This window comes from Gordionus sp. m RMFG-2023, chromosome 3, assembly GCF_954871325.1.
Source record: "Gordionus sp. m RMFG-2023 chromosome 3, tfGorSpeb1-WG-v2, whole genome shotgun sequence".
Lineage (NCBI taxonomy): Eukaryota > Metazoa > Nematomorpha > Gordioida > Chordodea > Parachordodidae > Gordionus > Gordionus sp. m RMFG-2023.
The window spans coordinates 33631685-33654302 of NC_088777.1; the positions used below are offsets into that span (position 1 = coordinate 33631685).

General features: G+C 26.0%; 1 protein-coding gene across 1 annotated transcript in view; it reads left to right on the forward strand.

Annotated features, from left to right (window-relative positions):
* The first annotated feature begins 330 nt into the window (after positions 1 to 330).
* The window catches only part of LOC135925864 (prohibitin-2-like), a 33479-nt gene continuing 11191 nt past the window's right edge, over positions 331 to 22618 (forward strand). Inside the window, exons 1-5 of the mRNA XM_065461399.1 lie at positions 331 to 522; positions 662 to 743; positions 834 to 913; positions 970 to 1094; positions 2486 to 2671. Coding sequence (XP_065317471.1) covers positions 396 to 522; positions 662 to 743; positions 834 to 913; positions 970 to 1094; positions 2486 to 2671 — 600 coding nt within the window. The 5' untranslated portion in view covers positions 331 to 395. The remainder of the gene's footprint in view (positions 523 to 661; positions 744 to 833; positions 914 to 969; positions 1095 to 2485; positions 2672 to 22618) is intronic.

Consider the following 22618-nt stretch of genomic DNA (forward strand, 5'->3'; position numbering starts at 1 on the left):
TTTATTTTTTTCCTGATCGGCCTCTTTTTTTCATTTTTTTACTGATAGGACTCAATAAATGACATTTTTTGCAGCCTCGTGGGCAAAATGCTCACTTGGTCTTATGGGCAGTCCGTCCCTATAGCAGATTATGTTTAAAACCAATCTGACGCTCCATTTGAGTATGCTATCTTGAAACTAAGTAGTTTTATATCGAAAAAGATTTTAGATTATATGTAATTAAATTTAAAGCAAAGGTTTGAATTCAAAGATATAATGGAAAAATTCAAGGTATGAAAATCATTTTTGTAACACTAAAATATTCACTATATCATACACTTTTATCGAGCAATCATTTGTCCCTTCACAAAACGTGATTTAAAAAAAAAAACTATATCCTATTTTTATAGATAAAAATGCAGAATAAAATCGTAGAGATACTCAATCGATTGGTTGCTAACCCAAAAGGAACAGGTCCTGCATCAAAGTTATTAATAGGTGCCGGAGTTTTAGGTTACGGTGTATATAAATCCATGTATCAAGGTAAATCATCTATATTATTTTATTATAATGATTTATATCTACACATGATTTGGTATGGAAAAATTTTATGCAAATGATTATAATTAAATTTAAAAATTATATGTTATTTGAAATTTAAAACTATTTTGATATTTTTTAGTTGAAGCAGGTCATAGAGCTATTATATTTAGCAGAATTAATGGTGTTCAAAAAGAAATTTATAGTGAAGGCATCCATTTTAGGTGGTAACAGATTAAGATTTATAAATAATCTAATAAATTATATGGTTCTTTTTATAAATGTATTTTTAAAAATGCATAAATTATTACCAGAATACCATGGTTACAATATCCAATCATTTATGATATTAGAGCTAAGCCTAGAAAGATATCTTCTCCTACTGGTAGTAAAGGTTTAATGAATTTGTTTTGGAATACTATTAAATTTCATTTATTGAATGCATTTAAGATTTACAAATGGTCAATATAACATTGAGAGTATTAACCAGACCTGACCAAATGAAACTTCCAACAATGTACAGATTTTTAGGCATGGAGTATGAAGAAAGGGTTCTCCCATCCATAGTCAATGAGGTTAATATTTTATTTTTCATTTAAAAAATTTGATTTAAATTTAAGTAAATGGAATTTTATAAAAATAATCTTTATTTAAAATAAATTTTTTTGTGGAAAAAATGTAATATTTTTATTAGCATACATTGGACCTCTTTAATTGTTTTATTAAAAAAAAATTTATATTTGTTCTTTTATCTTTCTTTCAAAATGGGCCAGGCTGAATTTTTTTAAAAAATAAAATTATTTCAATTGGTTGATTGAAATTTAAAATATCAGGGCCAGGCAGGAAATAAAAACTTGAAATGAGCTGGGTCAAAAAGATAATTAAATAAAATAGCTGGGCCTATAAATTTGACTTCTGCAGGTCTTTAACGTCAATATCAAAAGCAAAATAAAACATTAATATAATGAGGTTTTGAAAAAATAATTTTTGTGGCTGAGCAGATTCAGTTTTTTATCAAATGGCCTAGAATTATATAGATAGGATTACACATGTTCAGTCTAACTTGAGTCTAGGGTGAGGAAATATCCACTTTGATTGATATGAGAGATATAGGAATCAGGATTCCTGGACAAAAATTCCTTAAAAGCAAGAATTTTTCATGAAATTAATGAAATATAGGACAGAAATAGTGGCTAGCTAAAAAAAACTCAGATGTGATAAATGAAACAGCTGATTAAAAAATAACCCTTTTTCCTTATATTAATTAATATTTTTTTATTTTCAAATGAATTAACATAAAAAACGAATGCATTCATCAAAAATAGGAACGCTTTTAGTTCAAAGTCATAAAGGGAACGCCATTCATCATTTTTTTTTCAAAAAAACGAACTTTATTTACCAACACGATCTTTTACAAATTCACATCTTCAAATCCTGAAAATATATCCCACATATATTCATTAACCAATACCTCTGCCAAAATTACTTAATCAACACCTCTCTTAGTTAAGTATAACCTTGCAAGGCAATAAAAAGTTGACTCTAATTTCAAATAATATTTTACAATCAGCAATTCATCAGAATGAATAAATTTAAGTATAAAAAAGAGGGATTATTTTACTGAAAAGAAATATTTAGAATTGTTTTTTAATTATTATAAAAACATTTAGGATGCACTATGCCCTAACCAATTTTCTGGAAAGCATGCTCGATCTCTTTTAGGATTAACTGCAAAGCCACAGCCAATTTATCTAATAATTATAACAAATTTAAAAAATAAAAATTATTTAAAAAATATTTCAAAACAAAACTTTTATTTTTTGGTTTACCCAATTGTATTAAGACTGCTAACTATTGAGTTTACAAATTTATATTTTTAATATTAGTACATAATATTTAAAGGCACTAATTACATTTTTTTTAAAGGATTATTAATTAGGTTTAATCACATATAATTTAACACTAGACACTCAAAAGCGTGGTGGCAAAATTTAATGCCTCTCAACTTATAACCCAAAGACAACAGGTCAGCTTATTGATTCTCAAATCCTTAGAGGACAGGGCTAGGGATTTTAACATTTTACTAGATGATGTTTCTATCACGGAGCTCAGTTTCAGTCCACAATATACTGCCGCTGTAGAGGCTAAGCAGGTTTATATATGCTTCTTGTATGGGAGGAGAGAGAAGGAAGACAAAAAGGTATTTAAAGATTTAGGTAATTAAGGGTTTGAAGAAAAAGGTTAAGAAGGAAACAATAATGACATGAATATAATGTAAACCTATGGTGTAGCAATAGCAATAATATTTTTATTTGGGGGGAGGGGTTACGAATATATCTTCAGTTCCACGAGGCTTACCCATTTTAAAATTGAAAGTAACGAGTCATACAGGACTACCAATAAGTGTCTCTACATCATATGTCCAGCGAGATTTTTTGGAAAGGGACGGATCGACGACGCTCGTTATTAATGGGGTATCTGGGACTAGAAGACCTATTTTCGTGAAGTTTTACTCATCAATAATAGGACGTAGACCTAAAAAAAAGGAAACACTCGACGAATAATTTATTTTAAACCTTAAGTTACCAAAAAATAAATAAAATAATTTTTAGGGGGAAATCTATGTTAAGGTTTGTTTCCTTGCTATTTATTAAAACTAGGGCTATGCCGATATAAAATATCGGATCGGGACGTTACCTGTAAAACCCGATCCGATTTTTTTACTTTTCTTTTTTTGTATATTTATTTTACATTAATAATATTTTCTAAATAATTTTTTTTAACAATGCAAATGCACAACACCCCTTAAATTTTATTTATTTTTTAAAATGGATTTATAGTATTTTAAAAGTTTTTTTATTTTTAAATCTTTTTAAATAATAACAATTTTATTATTTATACTTTAAATAAAAGAATTTTTTTTAAATATATTATCTTAATTATGGAAATATTTTACAAAAGACAAGGATAATTTTGCAAAATGCATTATATGCTGAATTCTAATTCGGGGAGGAATAATGAAAAATTTATTTAATACTGCCAATATCTGTACTTTTTTAAATTATTGTAGAAATAAAAAAAATAAATTAATTGCATAATTCGATTTTTTGCATAAAAAATATTGATTTCTTAATTACATTTGGTTCAAAGGGGGGTGGTGAAAAATCAATATAAATATCAGATCGGTTTTAAACCAATATCGGATAGGTGAAAATATGTGGATCGGCACCACCCGCAAAGGTAGAAAAAACCCTAAAGGATAAATATTTATAAGGTCCAAAAGGTAACTGCTTTCTGATTCGTGGACTATATAAAATCATAATAGGAGGGAAGATATCTTCCAAAAAATTTAAAATTGCAAAATTTTTATTTAATAATTTATATTATAATTCTTTTTGAATGATTAAATTCTATAAAGATATTTGTCTTTATATAACGAAGGGTAACACATAATCGATATAGTTAGTTGAGATAGTTAGTGTATTTTAAATTTTTATACATTGAATTTTCATTATAAATAAAACGTTGATAATTTCATGTATATAGGGGTATAACAAAAAAAAATTGCTATAAAAAAATGTAATTAAGTGTTCATAGCAAATTTTTGGTAATATTTATTGCCTATTAGTTTTATCAGTTTATTGACTAAAAATTTTACTAGGTAATAAACAAATTTTAACCAACTTCACTCTTAAAAATTGATAGAAAGTATACTAATTTGGGATTTCATTTATCTTTAAAACTTTATTAGTATATTTATTCTGCGTTTAATAGATATGATAGTATAGAGGGAAAAATATATTTATTCAATCCGTTTAATAGATATGATAGTATAGAGGGAAAAAAGTCATTTGCAATTTTTAAAAAAATTGACATTACAGAACGGAAAATAATGAAGCGCTATTTAATAATTCTAGGTAGAAAACCACAAATAATGCTATCATGAAGATACTAAATGATTTATATTTTATATCCTTGACAAGGTTATGTAAATCTAAGCAAAAAGGCTGGGTCCAATGCTTTAGTTGAATGCTAGCTCGCGGCAATGACGTGATAGCTGAATAGAACAACAATTATCGAAGTTTTAAATAATGTTGAGACAAATTATAAACATTTACGCCTATTCTCAATAAGACATAAATCTTCTTCCTGAATAACACCACCATAGATTTACCTCACTATAAAATTGTTTAACTTAATAACTTATTTCTATTGGGCTCACTTTTATCAAGCATCTGAAAAATATCAGCCAAAATTTATAAACATCTTCAACTTGGATTAGGTCCCAATCCTTAAATGCTGATATCTTGCTAAAATGTTACCTCTTTTGCGCATTATCATTTTTTTAAAGAATTAACATTCTGGGAAATTTTATTAAACTCTCAATCTATTCAATTAAAAATTAGCCCTTCCCCCGAAAAAGGATGGCATTGACTTAATATCCATGAAAACCTTGTCGCTCCCTTTTTCTTGTCTTCCCACTAGTGATGTTAAACAGCTATTTTGAGCCGATTTTTAAAAACGGCTTACTCAATATTTTAGCCAGAAAAATATTACCTAAGCCTCGAGATTTCGCTAATAGATATTTAAACCTTGATTCCTTCTACAGACAAAATCTTCAGGCTTGCGTAATATTATTCTGGGTGAAATATTGAGTTAGCCGTTTTAAAAAATGCTCAAAACGAGCCGTTTAACAACAGTACTTCCCACTGATTAAACGATTCTCTTTATCCAACATAGGCTTCTAGAAACAATTCAATGAAATCATTCGATTTATAAGTCTCGAATCAAATAATTTCCTATTCTTAATACAGATAATTCGATTTTTTTTTAAAAAAACAAGATATTTTAAAACACATAAAAAATTCAACATTTTATTGCATATTATGATAAAAACTAGCTGATAACCCGTCAAGAACGAAGGGGTTGACGGTACTAAATAAATAATTAAAAGTTCGAAAAAGAGGTAAATTTTTGACCACACTTCATAAGATATGCTTAATTTCTGATTCATCTTTTATCGAATAAGGGAGAAAGGCATGATGTCCCGTCTTTACAATATATTGTTGAGTTAATCTCCCAGCATTAAGAAGGGGGTTAAGAAGATTTTGTTTAACTGCCATACGGGAAATTTGAAATTGTAGCAGATATTTTTGAACGTCAAAAAAATCATATTAGGCTCCCAACTAGGATCTCCATGAGGAAATAATATAGGATATACTATTGAGTCTAAATTAAGACTTTACACGTTAAGGATTACTAAAAATTTTATATCTCGTTTAAAGGGACGTTCTCCATCATTTGTAGATATTATAACTAAGTTATCAAAGGTAAATTATACCGCCGAAGGTCGCTAGAATGATCTCCGCGAAATATCATATTAATCTTTAACAGTAATACATTTGAATGTTTTGCAAGAAATAACTCAGCTTTCTCAACTTCGCCTAAGGTTTTGAAAGTTAAAGCATATGGATCAACATCAACACATCTAAATGTCTCATGATATTTATATCACAATCAGAATTGGCAGGGTGCTGAAGACGTCCTGCAATGGCCTGAGATTATCTAGTACATACTGTGCAAATTCATGTAAAATATCAGTATGGGGATATAAATAAGATGTGCGATAAATTTGCCCATGAAATTTAAAACAGTAAGGCCCATTACCTGATAACTCTGAAATCTGTGCTTCCAGAAATGCAAAGGCAATAGAATATTGTAAGAACGAATATGACGCATAAAATTTTTGTGCAAGGGATTTAAAGGGTTTGATAAAAGATTTTTTAAATAATCAGAATATTGAGTAAGTATGACTTTACCCTTATGACAACAATAGGTGGATTTACCATCTGAAAGTCTTTCGGCTAAAAAATTTAAAGATTGACGAAATTGGCATATTAAATTCATAGAAAGACAGTTATGTTGCTCCACTAATGGATTAATATTTGGGAAAATGTTAGCAAGATATGTTTAATTTTTTCCTAAATCGTTTAGTGCAAGCACGCATATCAGATTTATCTTATAATAATGTTATAGAATAGCTATTAAATGTCTTTTTTATTTAAATGACCAATTTTAAAAACATATTACTGTATATTTATAAAGCAGGGGGTCTAAAAGGGGTAAATATTATACTGGTCATCAGTGTCCAAGAATTTATAAGTCATGAGCATGGATTTTTCTTTTTATCTGACTATTTGGATTTTTATAAATTTTAACTATATAGGTGAACAACAATAAAAAATACAAATTCTCTTTTACCTAACAATCTTATCCTTTCAATAAAAGAGGTAACCTTATTTCCTAAATTATTTTTTCATTTATTTTAGTATAAGTCTATTTCAATTATATCCCACCAATAAAGGATCTGTAATAATTAATTTTTTCTATTAAACACCATCAAACCTATCATTGACCCATAACCAATACAAATTTTTTTATGAGTCTCAAGTAGGGATGTACCGATATTTTGCCCATTTTAAAATATCGGTTATCGGCCAATATTATAAAATTTTTCGATCCGAACCGATATAAAATGGCATCTATTAAAATGTTATAAAATTTTAAAAAAAATATTTAAATTCATTTATTTTTATAAAAAAATCGAAATCCATTTTTATGTATATTTTTTAATAATTAATTAATAAACATTCTGCCATATTGTTATTTTTTTTGCGCATTCTATTTGTAATGTATTTTTAGTAGTCATAGAATTCTTTCATTTTTTTTATTTAGTATCCAAAATCATAATTTTATTCATATATAATAATAAAAAATAAACATTTAACAAAAACAACAATTTAATACATATCATTTATCCCCAGTCTATCTGGTTTTGATCGTATCCTTTTGGGATATAGATCTTGAATTGTATCTTCTTCCTCCCTCTCCTTTATACTCATTTCATCGTTATTTTTTATTACATCCTCTATGTTTAATATCTCTTCGGTTTTCTCTTCTACTTCGGTTCTTTTCCTTAATTGGTCCGTATGACGTATAATCGTATTACCCACTATACTTACTTTATAACGTTGTGATCCGAGTATGCCTTTAATGGCTTCTTCTCATTTTTTTTCTTTATTATTGTAAAGGCGCGACCAAACTTTTTCATTTATCTGGAATTATTGATTGTGGTATTCTAACTTCTCCTTTTTGTTCCCCCGTTCGAATATTTGATCTAACAATCTTCTAGGTTTAAATTTTAGTAGTATTTCAGCTGGACTTTGTTCAGTTTCTGTCCTTGGTGTATTTCTGTAATTGTAGACAAAAATAGCTAGACTGGTTTCTAAATCCCTCTCGTTTCTTTTATTCATACTCCTGTTAAAAGTTCGAACTAAACGTTCGGCCATGCCGTTTGTCTGAGGATGGTAAGGACTTTCGTGCACTAATTGAATCCCGTTTTTTCACAAAAATCATTGAAATCTTTGCTGCTGAATTGGGGTCCGTTATCAGAAACGATTATCTTAGGAAATTCGAATCTTGCAAAAATATTCCTTAATATTTTCGTGCTTTCGGTTGTAGTGCTAGTCATGGGAACTATTTCTGGCCAGCGACTGCTAGCATCTATCACTACCAACCAATAAAGATTTTGAAATGGTCTAGCATAATCAATATATACTCGGTGCCATGTTTTTGATGGTTTTGGCCAATTTTGAATTGCTGTCTTTTGAGGCATATCGTGTTGTTCCTGGCATTCTCTTCATTTTTCGACCCATGTATCTATATCTTGGTTTATATTAGGCCACCACGCGTATTATCGTGCTCTCATCTTCATTTTTACCATTCCGATATGTTATTGATGTATCATGTCCAACACGTTGTTTCGGTATTGTTGTGTTATTATCATTTTAGTTCTCCATAATAAACAACCTGTTGTGTTATTATCATTTTAGTTCTCTATAATAAACAACGTCTCTCCTTTGGCTATACTCCTTTAAACATGCATCATAATTTATTGGCCATCCAATTTTCTTGGATGAAATAAACTCATTAATGGCTTGTGGTCTATTTGTAATGTGAACTTTTTTCCATATATAAATTTTTTGAATTTTATAACCCCAAATACAAGAGTTTCTCTTTCTATCTGTATAATTTTTTTCAGCTGCATTTAGCGTTCTTGAGGCGAATGCAATTGGTCTCTCCTTATCCCCTTCTATATGTGATATTACTGCACCAATTCCTATGGCTGATGCATCTGTTGCTAATATAAGGGTAATTTTGGATCATAATGTTGTAATATTGGAGTACTACTTATTTCTTGCTTTATTTTTTATATACGCGTCTTTGCATTCATTAGTCCATCTCCAAACAACTGCCTTTTCTAATAATTTGTATAATGGTTTGGCTTTGGCTGCAAAATTTGAAATAAATTTTGAATAGTATGTTGCTGACCCTAGAAATGACTGTAATTGTTTTAAATTTGTTGGTTCTGGTGCTTTTTTTACTGCCTCAATATTTTTTTTCGGTAGTTGTTATCTCGTTTTTTTGAAATATTGTGTCCTAAGTATTCAACATTTTGTTTGAAAAATTTACATTTTTCTATTTTTAGCTTGATTCCATTTTCATCTAGACATTTTAGTACCTTTTTTAAATTTGTTTCGTGTTTCTCTCTATTTTTCCCGGTTTTTATAATATCATCTAAATAACAAGCTACTCCTTCAAAACCTTTTAATAAATTCTCGATGGCTCGTTGAAATATTGCTGGAGAAGACGATATACCAAAAGGTAGTCTTGTATATTTAAATAATCCTCTATCCTTATTGATTACAAGATATTTTTGAGACTCCCCCCCCCCCCCCATTTTAATTTGAAAATAGGCATCCGAGAGATCCAATATTGAAAATTCCTCTCCTTTTCCCAAATTGGCTAATAAATCTTGGATTCTTGGTATTGGATATGAATCAATATTTTGATTTATAGTTCGTTTAAAATCTCCGCAAATTCTTAATGTTTTATCTTTCTTTTGAAAAATTACTATGAGTGAATGATTAATTTTCTCTATTACTCCTATTTTTTGCAATCTATCTAAAACTTCTTCAACTTTATCTTTTAATGCGTATGGTACAGGACGTGATTTACAGAAAATTGGTTTCTCGTTTTTCATATATATTTGTGCCTTAAAATCTTTCAAGCAGCCTAATTCTTTGATAAATAATTGAGGAAATTCATTTTGTATATTAATATTATTTATTTGTATGGTCCTTATCCAATTTCTTCCAATTAGATTTTTGGTATATCCTTTTGTAAATATGAGAGGTAGTTCTAATGTTCGCCCTTTATTTTGTACTTTTACTACAGTCTGACCTAATAGTGGTATATTGGTTCCTGTATAGCTTTTAAGTTTTAGCATGCAATTTGTTAATTCAGGACGATTAAGTTTTTTGTCCAATCTATTTCCTTAATTATACTTACCTCAGCTTCAGTATCTAATTCCATTCTGATATCGCTGTTGTTTATTTTGACATCCACCCAAAATTTAGGATTATATTCGTTTGTTTTATTATTAATAAAATTCACAATTTCTTTTCTACAGACTCGAGCAATGTGCCCAATTTTTTTGCATTTATAACAAGTGGCATTCTTGAAAAAACAATTTTCCCTTCCATGGTTTCCGCCGCAGGAGTGGCATGTTTGGTTTTTTGTAGTTCGCATTATAATTATTATATGATTTTGATTGTTTATCATTATCATTATTAACTTTTTTAATTTTATTTATATTAACATTATGTTCCTCTTCTAAATGATCGATTTAAGTTTCATCATTTTGTATTAATTTTTTATTGCTGTTTCTACTGCACTAGCTCTCTGAATAGCTTTATCTATGTCTATATCGTCTTCGGATAGTAATCTTTGTAAAATTTTTGGATTTTTTATTCCAAATATAAATTTATCTCTTAATGGGGTATTTAAATATACCCCAAAATCACAAGTCGTTGCTAATTTTCGTAGATTTTGTATATAGTCTATTAGTTTTTCATCATTTTGTTGATTATATTGATAAAAATTATATCTCTACTATTATATTAGGTTTGGGATGAAAATGTTTGATTAAAATATTATGTATTTCTAATGCCTCTTTTTTCCCCGGACTATCAGGTGGGCATAAATTTACCAGTATTTTATAAGTATCACACCCTATTGTTGTTAATAACAGATTTTCTTGTGATGATGTTAAACTTGGTTGTGTGTTTTAAATTCTTGAAATAAGTTGTACCAATCTTTGTAACACAGGTTTGAATCCGTTAGACTTTTTATAGACTGCGCCATTTTTGTAATGTATTTTTAGTAGTAATAAAATATCGAAATCTTTTGTAATGTATTTTTTGTAGTCATAGAATTCTTTCATTTTTTTATTTAGTATCCAAATCAAAATCATAATTTTTATTCAAATTCATATCAAAATACATAATAATAAAAAATAAGCATTTTACAAAAATAACAAAAACAACAATTTAATATTCTATTTATAAAAGTGTGCGATAATCTCTTCAGAATCTGTTTTTAGTGAAGCTGGTGAGATTGACAGTTAGCATCGCTGCAGGTTGACCTCTGATAAATTGAAATTTTGGTATTTCTAAAAAGAAATTAATGTTAAATATTATTTTAAATTTCATAATATATTTATTTATTACTTATTATATAATAGATTAATGTTACTACTAATTGATTTAACAATAAAAATATTTTATATACTTTTAGAATTGCAATTGAATTGAATATAAACTATAACTGATCATTATAATATATTTAAATGACATAAGTTATGGCATAATTAAATTATAGATGTTAAATTAAAACCATTAGTATCTTTACAGAATACAAAATTAGATATGATATCAGATCGGTAATCGGCCGATATCAATTTAATATCGGATTGGATCGGCCTCCAAAAGGTGGTATCGGTACACCCCTCGTCTCAAGTATATATTTTTCATTTTATCTGACTAGATTTTTATGAGTAAATTTATACCCTAATTTTGCTTGACATAATAATTTACTATGTTATTTATATATTTTTTAAATTAGTATATTATTTTATATAGATAAGCTATGAAGAATATAATTTCTTATATACCTAGGAATCCAATTTTTAAAAAAGAATTAACATTATTTTCTATTTATTTTAAGATAAGTTAATTTCAATTAAATCTCACAGAAGGATGAAATTGAAAAATATAAAATTTACACTCTCCATTTTAGAAACTCAAGCAGAAAATCGCCGTATCTATAATTAGAACTAATTATCAAATATTTAAAACATCATGGCCCCACCTTGCCATTTGATTTTTTTTTTAAAATGTTTTTTTCTTTTTATAAAAATATACATTTGTATCAATCTTCTTTTTTTTTTAAACTTAAACAGATTTATTATATTCTCTATATTATAATGTTAATTTTTAATTAATAATATTTTATCATATTTGTATATGAATTTTAATAAAAGATTGAATTTAAAAAAAAAATATATCCAAACAAAATGATTATATTATTTATTTGCCTCCAACTATTCTCATTTCTAAAAGGGTTTTATATTTTGTTTAATTATTATTTATTGCTATAAAACATTAATTTTTTTTAAATTTAACTTTTTACAAATAAGAATAGTTGAAAGTAAATGTGTAATTAAATTATTTTGTTTGAATAGAATTATAGATGTAAATTTTATATTATTTAATTTGATCCTTTCTCTGTTGTGAGATATAATTATTGACTTATCTTAAAATAAATGTATAAAAAAGAATATAATATTTTTTTTGAAAAGATAGGATTCCTAGGTATATGAGAATTTATTGTTATTCTTATCTGTATAAAATAATATAGATAACTTAATATATAAATAACAAAGAGTAAATAATTATGTCACAAAAAATTAGGGTATAAATTTACTTATAAAAATCTAAAGTCTGATAAAATGAAAAATATATACCTGAGTCATGAAAATTTTTGTATTGGTAAAGGGTCAATGATAGGTTTGATAGAGTTAATAGAACAAATTATTACATATCCTTTATGTAGTATTTGGACCGATGGGTCCCCCAGTCTGAATGGGAAAAATACAGTCCGTGATCGGGGGTCCGGGATGGTCTATGACGGGATCCAGGGGGCCGGGTTTTATCGATTTAGTCATGGAATCACTTGGACAACGTAGTTAAAATAATATTTTCAAAGTTTACTCATCAAAGTAAAGTTACAAAAAAATATCAATTTACAAAAACCACGAAAATAATTAATGATCCATAAGGTGTTTTGTTTTCAACCTTTATAATTTATAAAACAAAAAGGAAAAAAAAGAAGTTGTTATTTAATCGCGATACCATCATTCATGAAACTGGTAAGAACCAGTTTCAAATGCAATATAAAAATAAGGTATAATATATCAATTTCATAACAAAATAAAGGAAGATGGGAAAACAAAAGAAACAATTAGAAAAAAAAGAAATAAGTTGTACGGGACAAAAGGGGGAGGTAGAACATAACACTCCTCCCCTCTTAAATACGGCTACCCGGCCGTCGGCGCTAATTTCATTCTTTCCTACGAAAATAAACCAAGACGGCATTCGCCGCACCGCTGGTTTAGAGCGGATTTAATAACGAAGGTAAATCCTACCTTAAGTCAATAAAATAAATAAAACGGCATTCGCCGCACCGCTGGTTTAAAGCGGATTTAATTACGACTAAATTTTGAAAATACGTAGGACATATAAAAAAAAGGGATTTGTAACAGGTGGATGACCACACAAAAAAAATCAATATATATAAAATCAAAATACAATGTTTTAAAAAAAAGGTTTTTTTTTGTGTACGGCATTCTCCTCCCCGCTTAAATTGGGCTACCCCGGGGTGGTAGGTATAAGAGATCTTGTGGGTTATTTGAAATTTGTTGAGTCTGTTTGTACGCAGTCGTTTTGTTATTTTGGTTAAGTGATTCAGCCATTTCCCAGGTTTGCGCAATTTTTAACTTCCCTTTAAACATTATATTATCGGACGTAATTACGTGACCTCTTATTCCGGAGGATTGTATCCCCGCTCCGAATTGGGAGGACAGGAAAAGGTCCCAGCTGGGGCCTAGATCGCACTGGGAGGCCAAAGCTATCAAGGCTTCCGCATATTCAGTAATCGTTTCGCCATCTTGCTGGATGCGTTGACGAAGCTTGTTGATTGATAGACCTTTGTTGTTATTATTGTTTCCCAAAATCGTTTTTACGTCCTCTATTGACATTTCCAACATAGGCCTTGGTGTAAAGGCTAACTTTAATTTTGAATATAGACTGTGACCGCATGATGATAAGAATAAGGATAGTAAATTTGCCTCAGGTTGATGTCGGTGGATAAACATAAAACGTTCGAGGTAATGATCTGTTGGTTCTTCCGGGTCGTAGATTATCGAATGTACGTTGGGCGCCAGTGTAGTATTTGGACCGATGGGTCCCCCAGTCTGAATGGGAAAAATACAGTCCGTGATCTGGGGTCCGGGATGGTCGATGACGGGATCCAGGGGGCTGGGTTTTATCGATTTAGTCATGGAATCACTTGGACAACGTAGTTAAAATAATATTTTCAAAGTTTATTCAACAAAGTAAAATTACAAAAAAATATCAATTTACAAAAACCACGAAAATAATTAATGATCCATAAGGTGTTTTGTTTTCAACCTTTATAATTTATAAAACAAAAAGAAAAAAAAAGTTGTTATTTAATCGCGATAATGCAATATAAAAATAAGGTATAATATATCAATTTCATCACAAAATAAAGGAAGATGGGAAAACAAAAGAAACAAGTAGAAAAAAAAGAAATAAGTTGTACGGGACAAAGGGGGGGGGGAGGTAGAACATATCAAATTTAAAATAAATGAATATTAAATTAAAAAGAATATGGAAAATAAGGTTACCTCTTTTATTGAAAGGATAGGATTATTAGGTGAAAGAGAATTTGTATTTTTTATTGTTATTTATCTATATAGTTAAAATTTACCTATAAAAATTAAAAATTTAAATAGTCAGATAAAAGGAAGAATCCATATTTATGACTCATAGATTCTTGAACTTGGTTAAGAGTCAATAGTAGGTTAGGCAGTGCTAATTATATTTAGCCCATCATTAGTAATTTTAATTTATGTGCACAATAAAAAATCATTTGAACTAGATTTTTGTTCATTTATTTGCAATTTATATTGTTGTTAATTAGTCGAGTTCTTTCGACTACGACTAATAGTCGTAGTGATGGAAATCGACTAAATACTTTAGCGACTAAAGCGAGTCGACTAAAACGACTAATATAGTCGACTAAAACGACTAATATAGTCGACTAAAACGACTAATATAGTCGACTAAAACGACTAATATAGTCGACTAAAACGACTAATATAGTCGACTAAAACGACCAATATAGTCGACTAAAAAGACTAGTATAGTCGACTAAAAAGACTAGTATAGTCTAAAACAACTAATTGAGTCGACTAAAACGACTAATTTAGTCGACTAAGTTGATCTATTTAGTCAGCATATAGGTAAAAATATATATTGTAAACATATTAAGTTAAAATTTATGTGAAGATTTACCATAGAAAAGAGAAAATTTAATCGTTATTTTTGAACTTTTTTGAATTTTTTCAAAGCAAATAGGTAAAAATATATATTGTATAAAGATGTTAAAATAAAATTTCAGTGATTTACCATAAAAAAGTTACAATTGTCATAATCGTTATTTTTTAACTTTTTTGAATTTTTTTAAAGTAAATAGGTAAAAATATATATTGTAAAGATGTTAAAATAAAATTTCAGTGAAGATGTACCATAGAAAAAGACAATTGTCATAATCGTTATTTTTTGAATTTTTTTAAAGTAAATACGTTAAAATATATATTGTAAAGATGTTAAAATAAAATTTCAGTGAAGATGTACCATAGAAAAATGACAATTGTCATAATCGTTATTTTTGAACTTTTTTAAATTTTTTCAAAGTAAATAGGTAAAAATATATATTGTAAACATGTTAATTTAAAATTTTAGTGAAGATACCACAGAAAAGTCATAATCGTTATTTTTGAACTTTTTTGAATTTTTTAAAGTAAATAGGTAAGAATATATATTGTAAAAATTTTAAAGTAAAATTTCAGTGAAGATGTACCATAGAAAAGTGACAATTGTCATAATCGTTATTTTTTAATCTTTTTGAATTTTTTTAAAACAAATAGGTAAAAATATGTATTGTAAAAATGTTAAAATAAAATTTCAGTGAAGATGTACCATAGAAAAATGACAATTGTCATAATATTTATTTTTCAACTTTTTTGCTGAAACGAGCTTACTTTAGCCTACGCCATTTATTATTAACTGCCATAATTGACGTGTATGGTTTCGCAAACCTCGCTAGCTCTAAATTGACAAATCAAGATTGAAATAATATCTAGATTTCATAAATACTCATAAAATTTATTCAATTTATAGAAGAGTTTATAAACTTTTCAATAAAATTTAAAATATATAAATTATTATATATTTTAGTAAAAATTAAAATTCTGTCATGTAAAAATCTTTTAAAAATTTTATTTCTAAATAAAATTTTAGCAATCATTTATTAATGAAAACTATATTAGGATAAAATTTTAACCTTCTGGTTTATTTAATTTTAAAATGAGATTAAATGGTTTTCCAAGCCCCTGGGTTTACCTAACCCTAGTATCCCCTATACTATTTTATAATTATGTAATTTAACTTCTAATATTTTGCAATTATATTGAAGTCAATATAATTGATATAAGAAGGTTATAATATTATATAACAAAATATTCAAATAATAGCTTTGAATTAGTGATCTGCATTGGGCCTATTTTCAGTCTCGGCCCGCCCCGAAATATTTTTAAAAAAGTTTACCCAGACGAAACGAAATTTTTTTTTTAAAAAATATACCGGCCGGCTCGAATTAATTTAAATACAGAAATTGATTTGTATAATTTCTCTAATTAAACGATATTTATTATATGGTATCTAGTTTCTATAAATAAAATATTTATATTTTACATAAAAAATTAATCATAAAATTGATAAATTTATATAAAAAAAATTCTAAGGCCCACCCGACCCTCCCGAATTTTCTTAAAAAAATATTCGGCCCCACCCAGCCCAAATCTAATTTTTTTTTTAAAAAAACCCTGCAGAACCTTGCAAATGGTACCTCTAAAGGTCTCTGATTTAAATCATGATTTAAAATTTTACAATTACAATACTATTCTTAAAATTAATCTTTTTATTATATCAGTATATTCTAAAAATTAATATCTTTTCTTAAAAAATAAAAATTGGTACCTCTAAAGGTCTCTGATTTAAATCATGATTTAAAATTTTACAATTACAATACTATTCTTAAAATTAATCTTTTTATTATATCAGTATATTCTAAAAATTAATATCTTTTCTTAAAAAATAAAAATTGGTACCTCTAAAGGTCTCTGATTTAAATCATGATTTAAAATTTTACAATTACAATACTATTCTTAAAATTAATCTTTTTATTATATCAGTATATTCTAAAAATTAAAATCTTTTCTTAAAAAATAAAAATACCCCCCCCCCCCCCCGCCTTGGTAAAAAAAATTATTTAAAAAACAATGAATTTTATATCAAAAAAATAAAATTATTTCCCTCCCCTTTGGTGCCAGCTAGACGATAATAAGAATAAAAATATTTTAAGTTATTTATTTTTTTTATCTTGGAGAAAAATTATTATTAAAAATATAAACAATTTAATTAACTTATTTTTGCTTTATTTTTAGTGTTTAATATAAAATTTAATATAACAAATTAAAATAAAATATAAATAAGTTTTACAATAATAAGAATATAAAAATATTTTGCGAATAAGTCAAATTTGAATATTAACTTTATAAAATAAGGAAAAGGATCTATATTCAACATTTTAAAAATTAATTGTTTTTTAATGTTATTAATATTGTAAAATCAAAATAAGTAAAAAAATAAAAATATGTTGTTAACTAATAAATATTACACAAATCAATATATATATATGTTAGCGGCAATGTGAGGTAGTGGTAGGCAGGGTAATTTTGTTATTTCGGCAAAGTATACATTGCCGAAATAACCAGGCAATGTGTAATTTTTGTAATATTATATTATTAATAATTTTTTCGTTATTATTAATAATTTTTTAAGATTAATATTATATTTTAATTTTAAATATATTTTAATTTGTTACAATATATTTTTTGATTGATATTTTTTTTAAAATATATTTTAATTTGTTAGTGTTATGTTCTACCCCCTCCCCCCTTTGTCCCGTACAACTTATTTCTTTTTTTTCTACTTGTTTCTTTTGTTTTCCCATCTTCCTTTATTTTGTTATGAAATTGATATATTATACCTTATTTTTATATTGCATTTGAAACTGGTTCTTACCAGTTTCATGAATGATTGTATCGCGATTAAATAACAACTTTTTTTTTCCTTTTTGTTTTAAAAGTTATAAAGGTTGAAAACAAAACACCTTTTTGGATCATTAATTATTTTCGTTCGTTTTGTAAATTGATATTTTTTTGTAATTTTACTTTGTTGAATAAACTTTGAATATTATTTTAACTACGTTGTCCAAGTGATTCCAGGACTAAATCGATAAAACCCGGCCCCCTGGATCCCGTCATCGACCATCCCGGACCCCCGATCACGGACTGTATTTTTCCCATTCAGACTGGGGGAGCCATCGGTCGAAATATTACAGTTACAATATATTTTTTGATTGATATTTTTCTTTTTGATCGGTAATTTTTTTATTTTTTGTGTTATATGTTTTTTTAATAAATTTTTTTAAATATATTTTTTTGATTGATATTTTTTTTATTTTTTGTGTTTATATGATTTTTTTTTAATATATTTTTTTAATTGATATTTTTTTTAAAATTTATATTTGATATATCTTTTGATCTCTAATTTTTTTAATTTTTGTTTATATGATTTTTTTAATAAATTTTTTTGATTGATGTTTTTTAATAAATTTTTTTAAATATATTTTTTTTATTGATATTTTTTAATATATTTTTTTAATAAATTTTTTTAAATATATTTTTTTGATTGATATTTTTTAATATATATTTTAAAAATGATTATAATATATTTATATTTTACGTAATTTTATCTATTATATATCTTTTGATAGATAATTTTTTAGGTAATAGTGATAAATGTCATAATCGTTATTTTTGAACTTTTTTGAGTTTTTTTAAAGCAAATAGATAAAAATATTTTTTGTAAATATGTTAAATTAATATTTCAGTGAAAGTGTACTATAGAAAAGTGACAATTGTCATAATCGTTATTTTTGAACTTTTTTGAGTTTTTTTAAAGTAAATGTGTAAAAATATGTTTTATAAACATGTTAAATTAATATTTCAGTTAAAGTGCACTATGGAAAAGTGACAATTGTCATAATCGTTATTTTTGAACTTTTTTTAGATTTTTTAAAATAAATGGGTAAAAATATGTTTTGTAAACATATTAAATTAATATTTCAGTGAAAGTGTACTATGGAAAAGTGACAATTGTCATTTTTAATCGTTATTTTTGAGACTTTTTTAAAGTAAATGGGTAAAAATATGTTTTGTAAACATATCAAATTAATATTTCAGTGAAAGTGTAGAAAAGTGACAATTGTCATAATCGTTATTTTTGAACTTTTTTGAGTTTTTTTAAAGTAAACGGGTAAAAATATGTTTTGTAAACATGTTAAATTAATATTTCAGTGAAAGTGCACTATGGAAAAGTGACAATTGTCATAATCGTTATTTTTGTACTTATTTAAGTTTTTTTAAAGTAAATGGGTAAAAATATGTTTTGTAAACATGTTAAATTAAAGTGAAAGTGTACTATGGAAAAGTGACAATTGTCATAATTGTTATTTTTAAACTTTTCTTAGATTTTTTAAAGTAAATGGGTAAAAATATGTTTTGTAAACATATCAAATTAATATTTCAGTTAAAGTGTACTATGGAAAAGTGACAATTGTCATAATCGTTATTTTTGAACTTTTTTGAGTTTTTTTAAAGTAAATGGGTAAAAATATGTTTTGTAAACATGTTAAATTAATATTTCAGTGAAAGTGTACTATGGAAAAGTGATAATTGTCATAATCGTTATTTTTGAACTTTTTTTAAAGTAAATGGGTAAAAATATGTTTTGTAAACATGTTAAATTAATATTTCAGTGAAAGTGTACTATAAGTGACAATTGTCATAATCGTTATTTTTGAACTTTTTTGAGTTTTTTTAAAGTAAATGAGTAAAAATATGTTTTGTAAACATGTTAAATTAATATTTCAGTGAAAGTGCACTATGGAAAAGTGACAATTGTCATAATCGTTATTTTGAACTTTTTTTAAAGTAAATGGGTAAAAATATGTTTTATAAACATCTTAAATTAATATTCAGTGAAAGTGTACTATGGAAAAGTGAGAATTGTCATAATCGTTATTTTAAAACTTTTTTTAAGTAAATGGGTAAAAATATGTTTTGTAAACATGTTAAATTAATATTTCAGTGAAAGTGTACTATGGAAAAGTGACAATTGTCATAATCGTTATTTTTGAACTTTTTAAAGATCTTTTAAAGTAAATGGGTAAAAATATGTTTTGTAAACATGTTAAGTTAATATTTCGGTGAAGGTGTATTATAGAAAAGTGACAATTGTCCAAATCGTTATTTTTGAACTTTTTTGAGTTTTTTTAAAGTAAATGGGTAAAAATATGTTTTGTAAACATGTTTAATTAAAATTTCAGTGAAAGTGTACTATGGGAAAATGGCAATTGTCATAATCGTTATTTTTGAACTTTTTTAAGATTTTTTAAAGTAAATAGGTAAAAATATGTTTTGTATACATATGAAATTAATATTTCAGTGAAAGTGTACTATGGAAAAGTGACAATCGTTATTTTTGAACTTTTTTGAGATTTTTTAAAGTAAATGGGTTAAAATATGTTTTGTAAACATGTTAAATTAATATTTCAGTGAAAGTGTACTATAGAAAAGTGACAATTGTCATAATCGTTATTTTTAAACTTTTTTGAAGGGTAAAAATATGTTTTGTTAATATGTTAAATTAATATTTCAGTGAAAGTGTACTATAGAAAAGTGACAATTGTCATAATCGTTATTTTTGGAATTTTTTTAGATTTTTTAAAGTAAATGGGTAAAAATATGTTTTGTAAACATATTAAATTAATATTTCAGTGAAAGTGTACTATGGAAAAGTGACATTTGTCATAATAGTTATTTTTGAACTTTTTTAAGATTTTTAAAGTAAATTGGTAAAAATATGTTTTGTAAACATGTTTAAATTAATATTTTAGTGAAAGTGTATTATAGAAAAGTGACAATTGCCATAATCGTTATTTTTGAACTTTTTTGAGTTTTTTTAAAATAAATGGGTAAAAATATGTTTTGTAAACATGTTAAATTAATATTTAAGTGAAAGTGTACTATGGAAAAGTGATAATTGTCATAATCGTTATTTTTGAACTTTTTTTAAAGTAAATGGGTAAAAATATGTTTTGTAAACATGTTAAATTAATATTTCAGTGAAAGTGTACTATGGAAAAGTGACAATTGTCATAATCGTTATTTTTGAACTTTTTTGAGTTTTTTTAAAGTAAATGGGTAAAAATATGTTTTGTAAACATATTAGATTTGGTAAATTTTATTTAAAATAATAGAGAATTTACCCCTATCAATTAACTAAAAGTGCGTATATTATGTTACAAAAATATAAAAAAATAAATAAAAATAATGACCTTATAAAATTTGTGAAAAATATTTTAAAAAAATATTATAAACCCGAGGAAAATTTAAAACATAAATTGGCCAAAGGCATTCAAAGAGAGAGCCTAGCATAATTCAATAAAATATAGTAAAAAAAATAATATCTAAAGGCTTTATTTTTCGAAAAAAACTTAGATAAACTTAGAATGTTTGGTGTATAATCTTAGTAATTGTTTAAAATAAATATAAATATGAGGGCTAACTTTGAAAATGCTAAAATTAATTTCGTAATTATATTCATTTTTGAAAGGCTATTTAATACTTTGATAGATTTAAATTTCAATAGTAGCTCTAACTTGTAATTTCAGATCGTTCACTAAAGTGAATAAATATTTATATTTACTCACAGAATTGAAATAAATAAGTCAAAGATATTATAGTTAGTTGATATACAAATAACCGATGCAGGATTCTATATTTAAATATATTTTGTAGTTAACATGTTAGGAAAAAATAAATTAATCTTACAATTATTTTAATCTTATATTGGCCTACTATTATAAATTATATTAAAAAAACATTTCCGGATGTTATGAAGATTAAAATTTAATCATAATAGTGGAATTTATTTTCATTTAAAGTAATAGATGTTTAAAAATAAAATCTTGAATTTAATCAAACCAAGGAATGACGATTTGCAGGAAAATATCTCATCATTAATTTTTAATATATAAATAAAAGCGAATTTAGGAATTTTATTGTTGATATTACTGTTAGTGACTTAAAAATATAAAATATATCTAAACTGAAATTTTAATTTAATATGTTTACAAAACATATTTTTACCTAGTTACTTTAAAAAAAGTTCAAAAATAACGATTATGACAATTGTCACTTTTCAATAGTACACTTTCACTGAAATAATAATTTTACATGCATACGAAACATATTTTTACCTATTTACTTTAAAATATCTTAAAAAAGTTCAAAAATAACGATTATGACAATTGCCATTTTCCCATAGTACACTTTCACTGAAATTTTAATTAAACATGTTTACAAAACATATATTTACCCATTTACTTTAAAAAAGTTCAAAAATAACGATTAGGACAATTGTCACTTTTCTATATTACACCTTCACCGAAATATTAACTTAACATGTTTACAAAACATATTTTTCCCAATTTACTTTAAAATAACTAAAAAAAGTTCAAAAATAACATTTATGACAATTGTCACTTTTCCATAGTACACTTTCACTGAAATATTAATTTAACATGTTTACAAAACATATTTTTACCCATTTACTTTAAAAAAAGTTTTAAAATAACGATT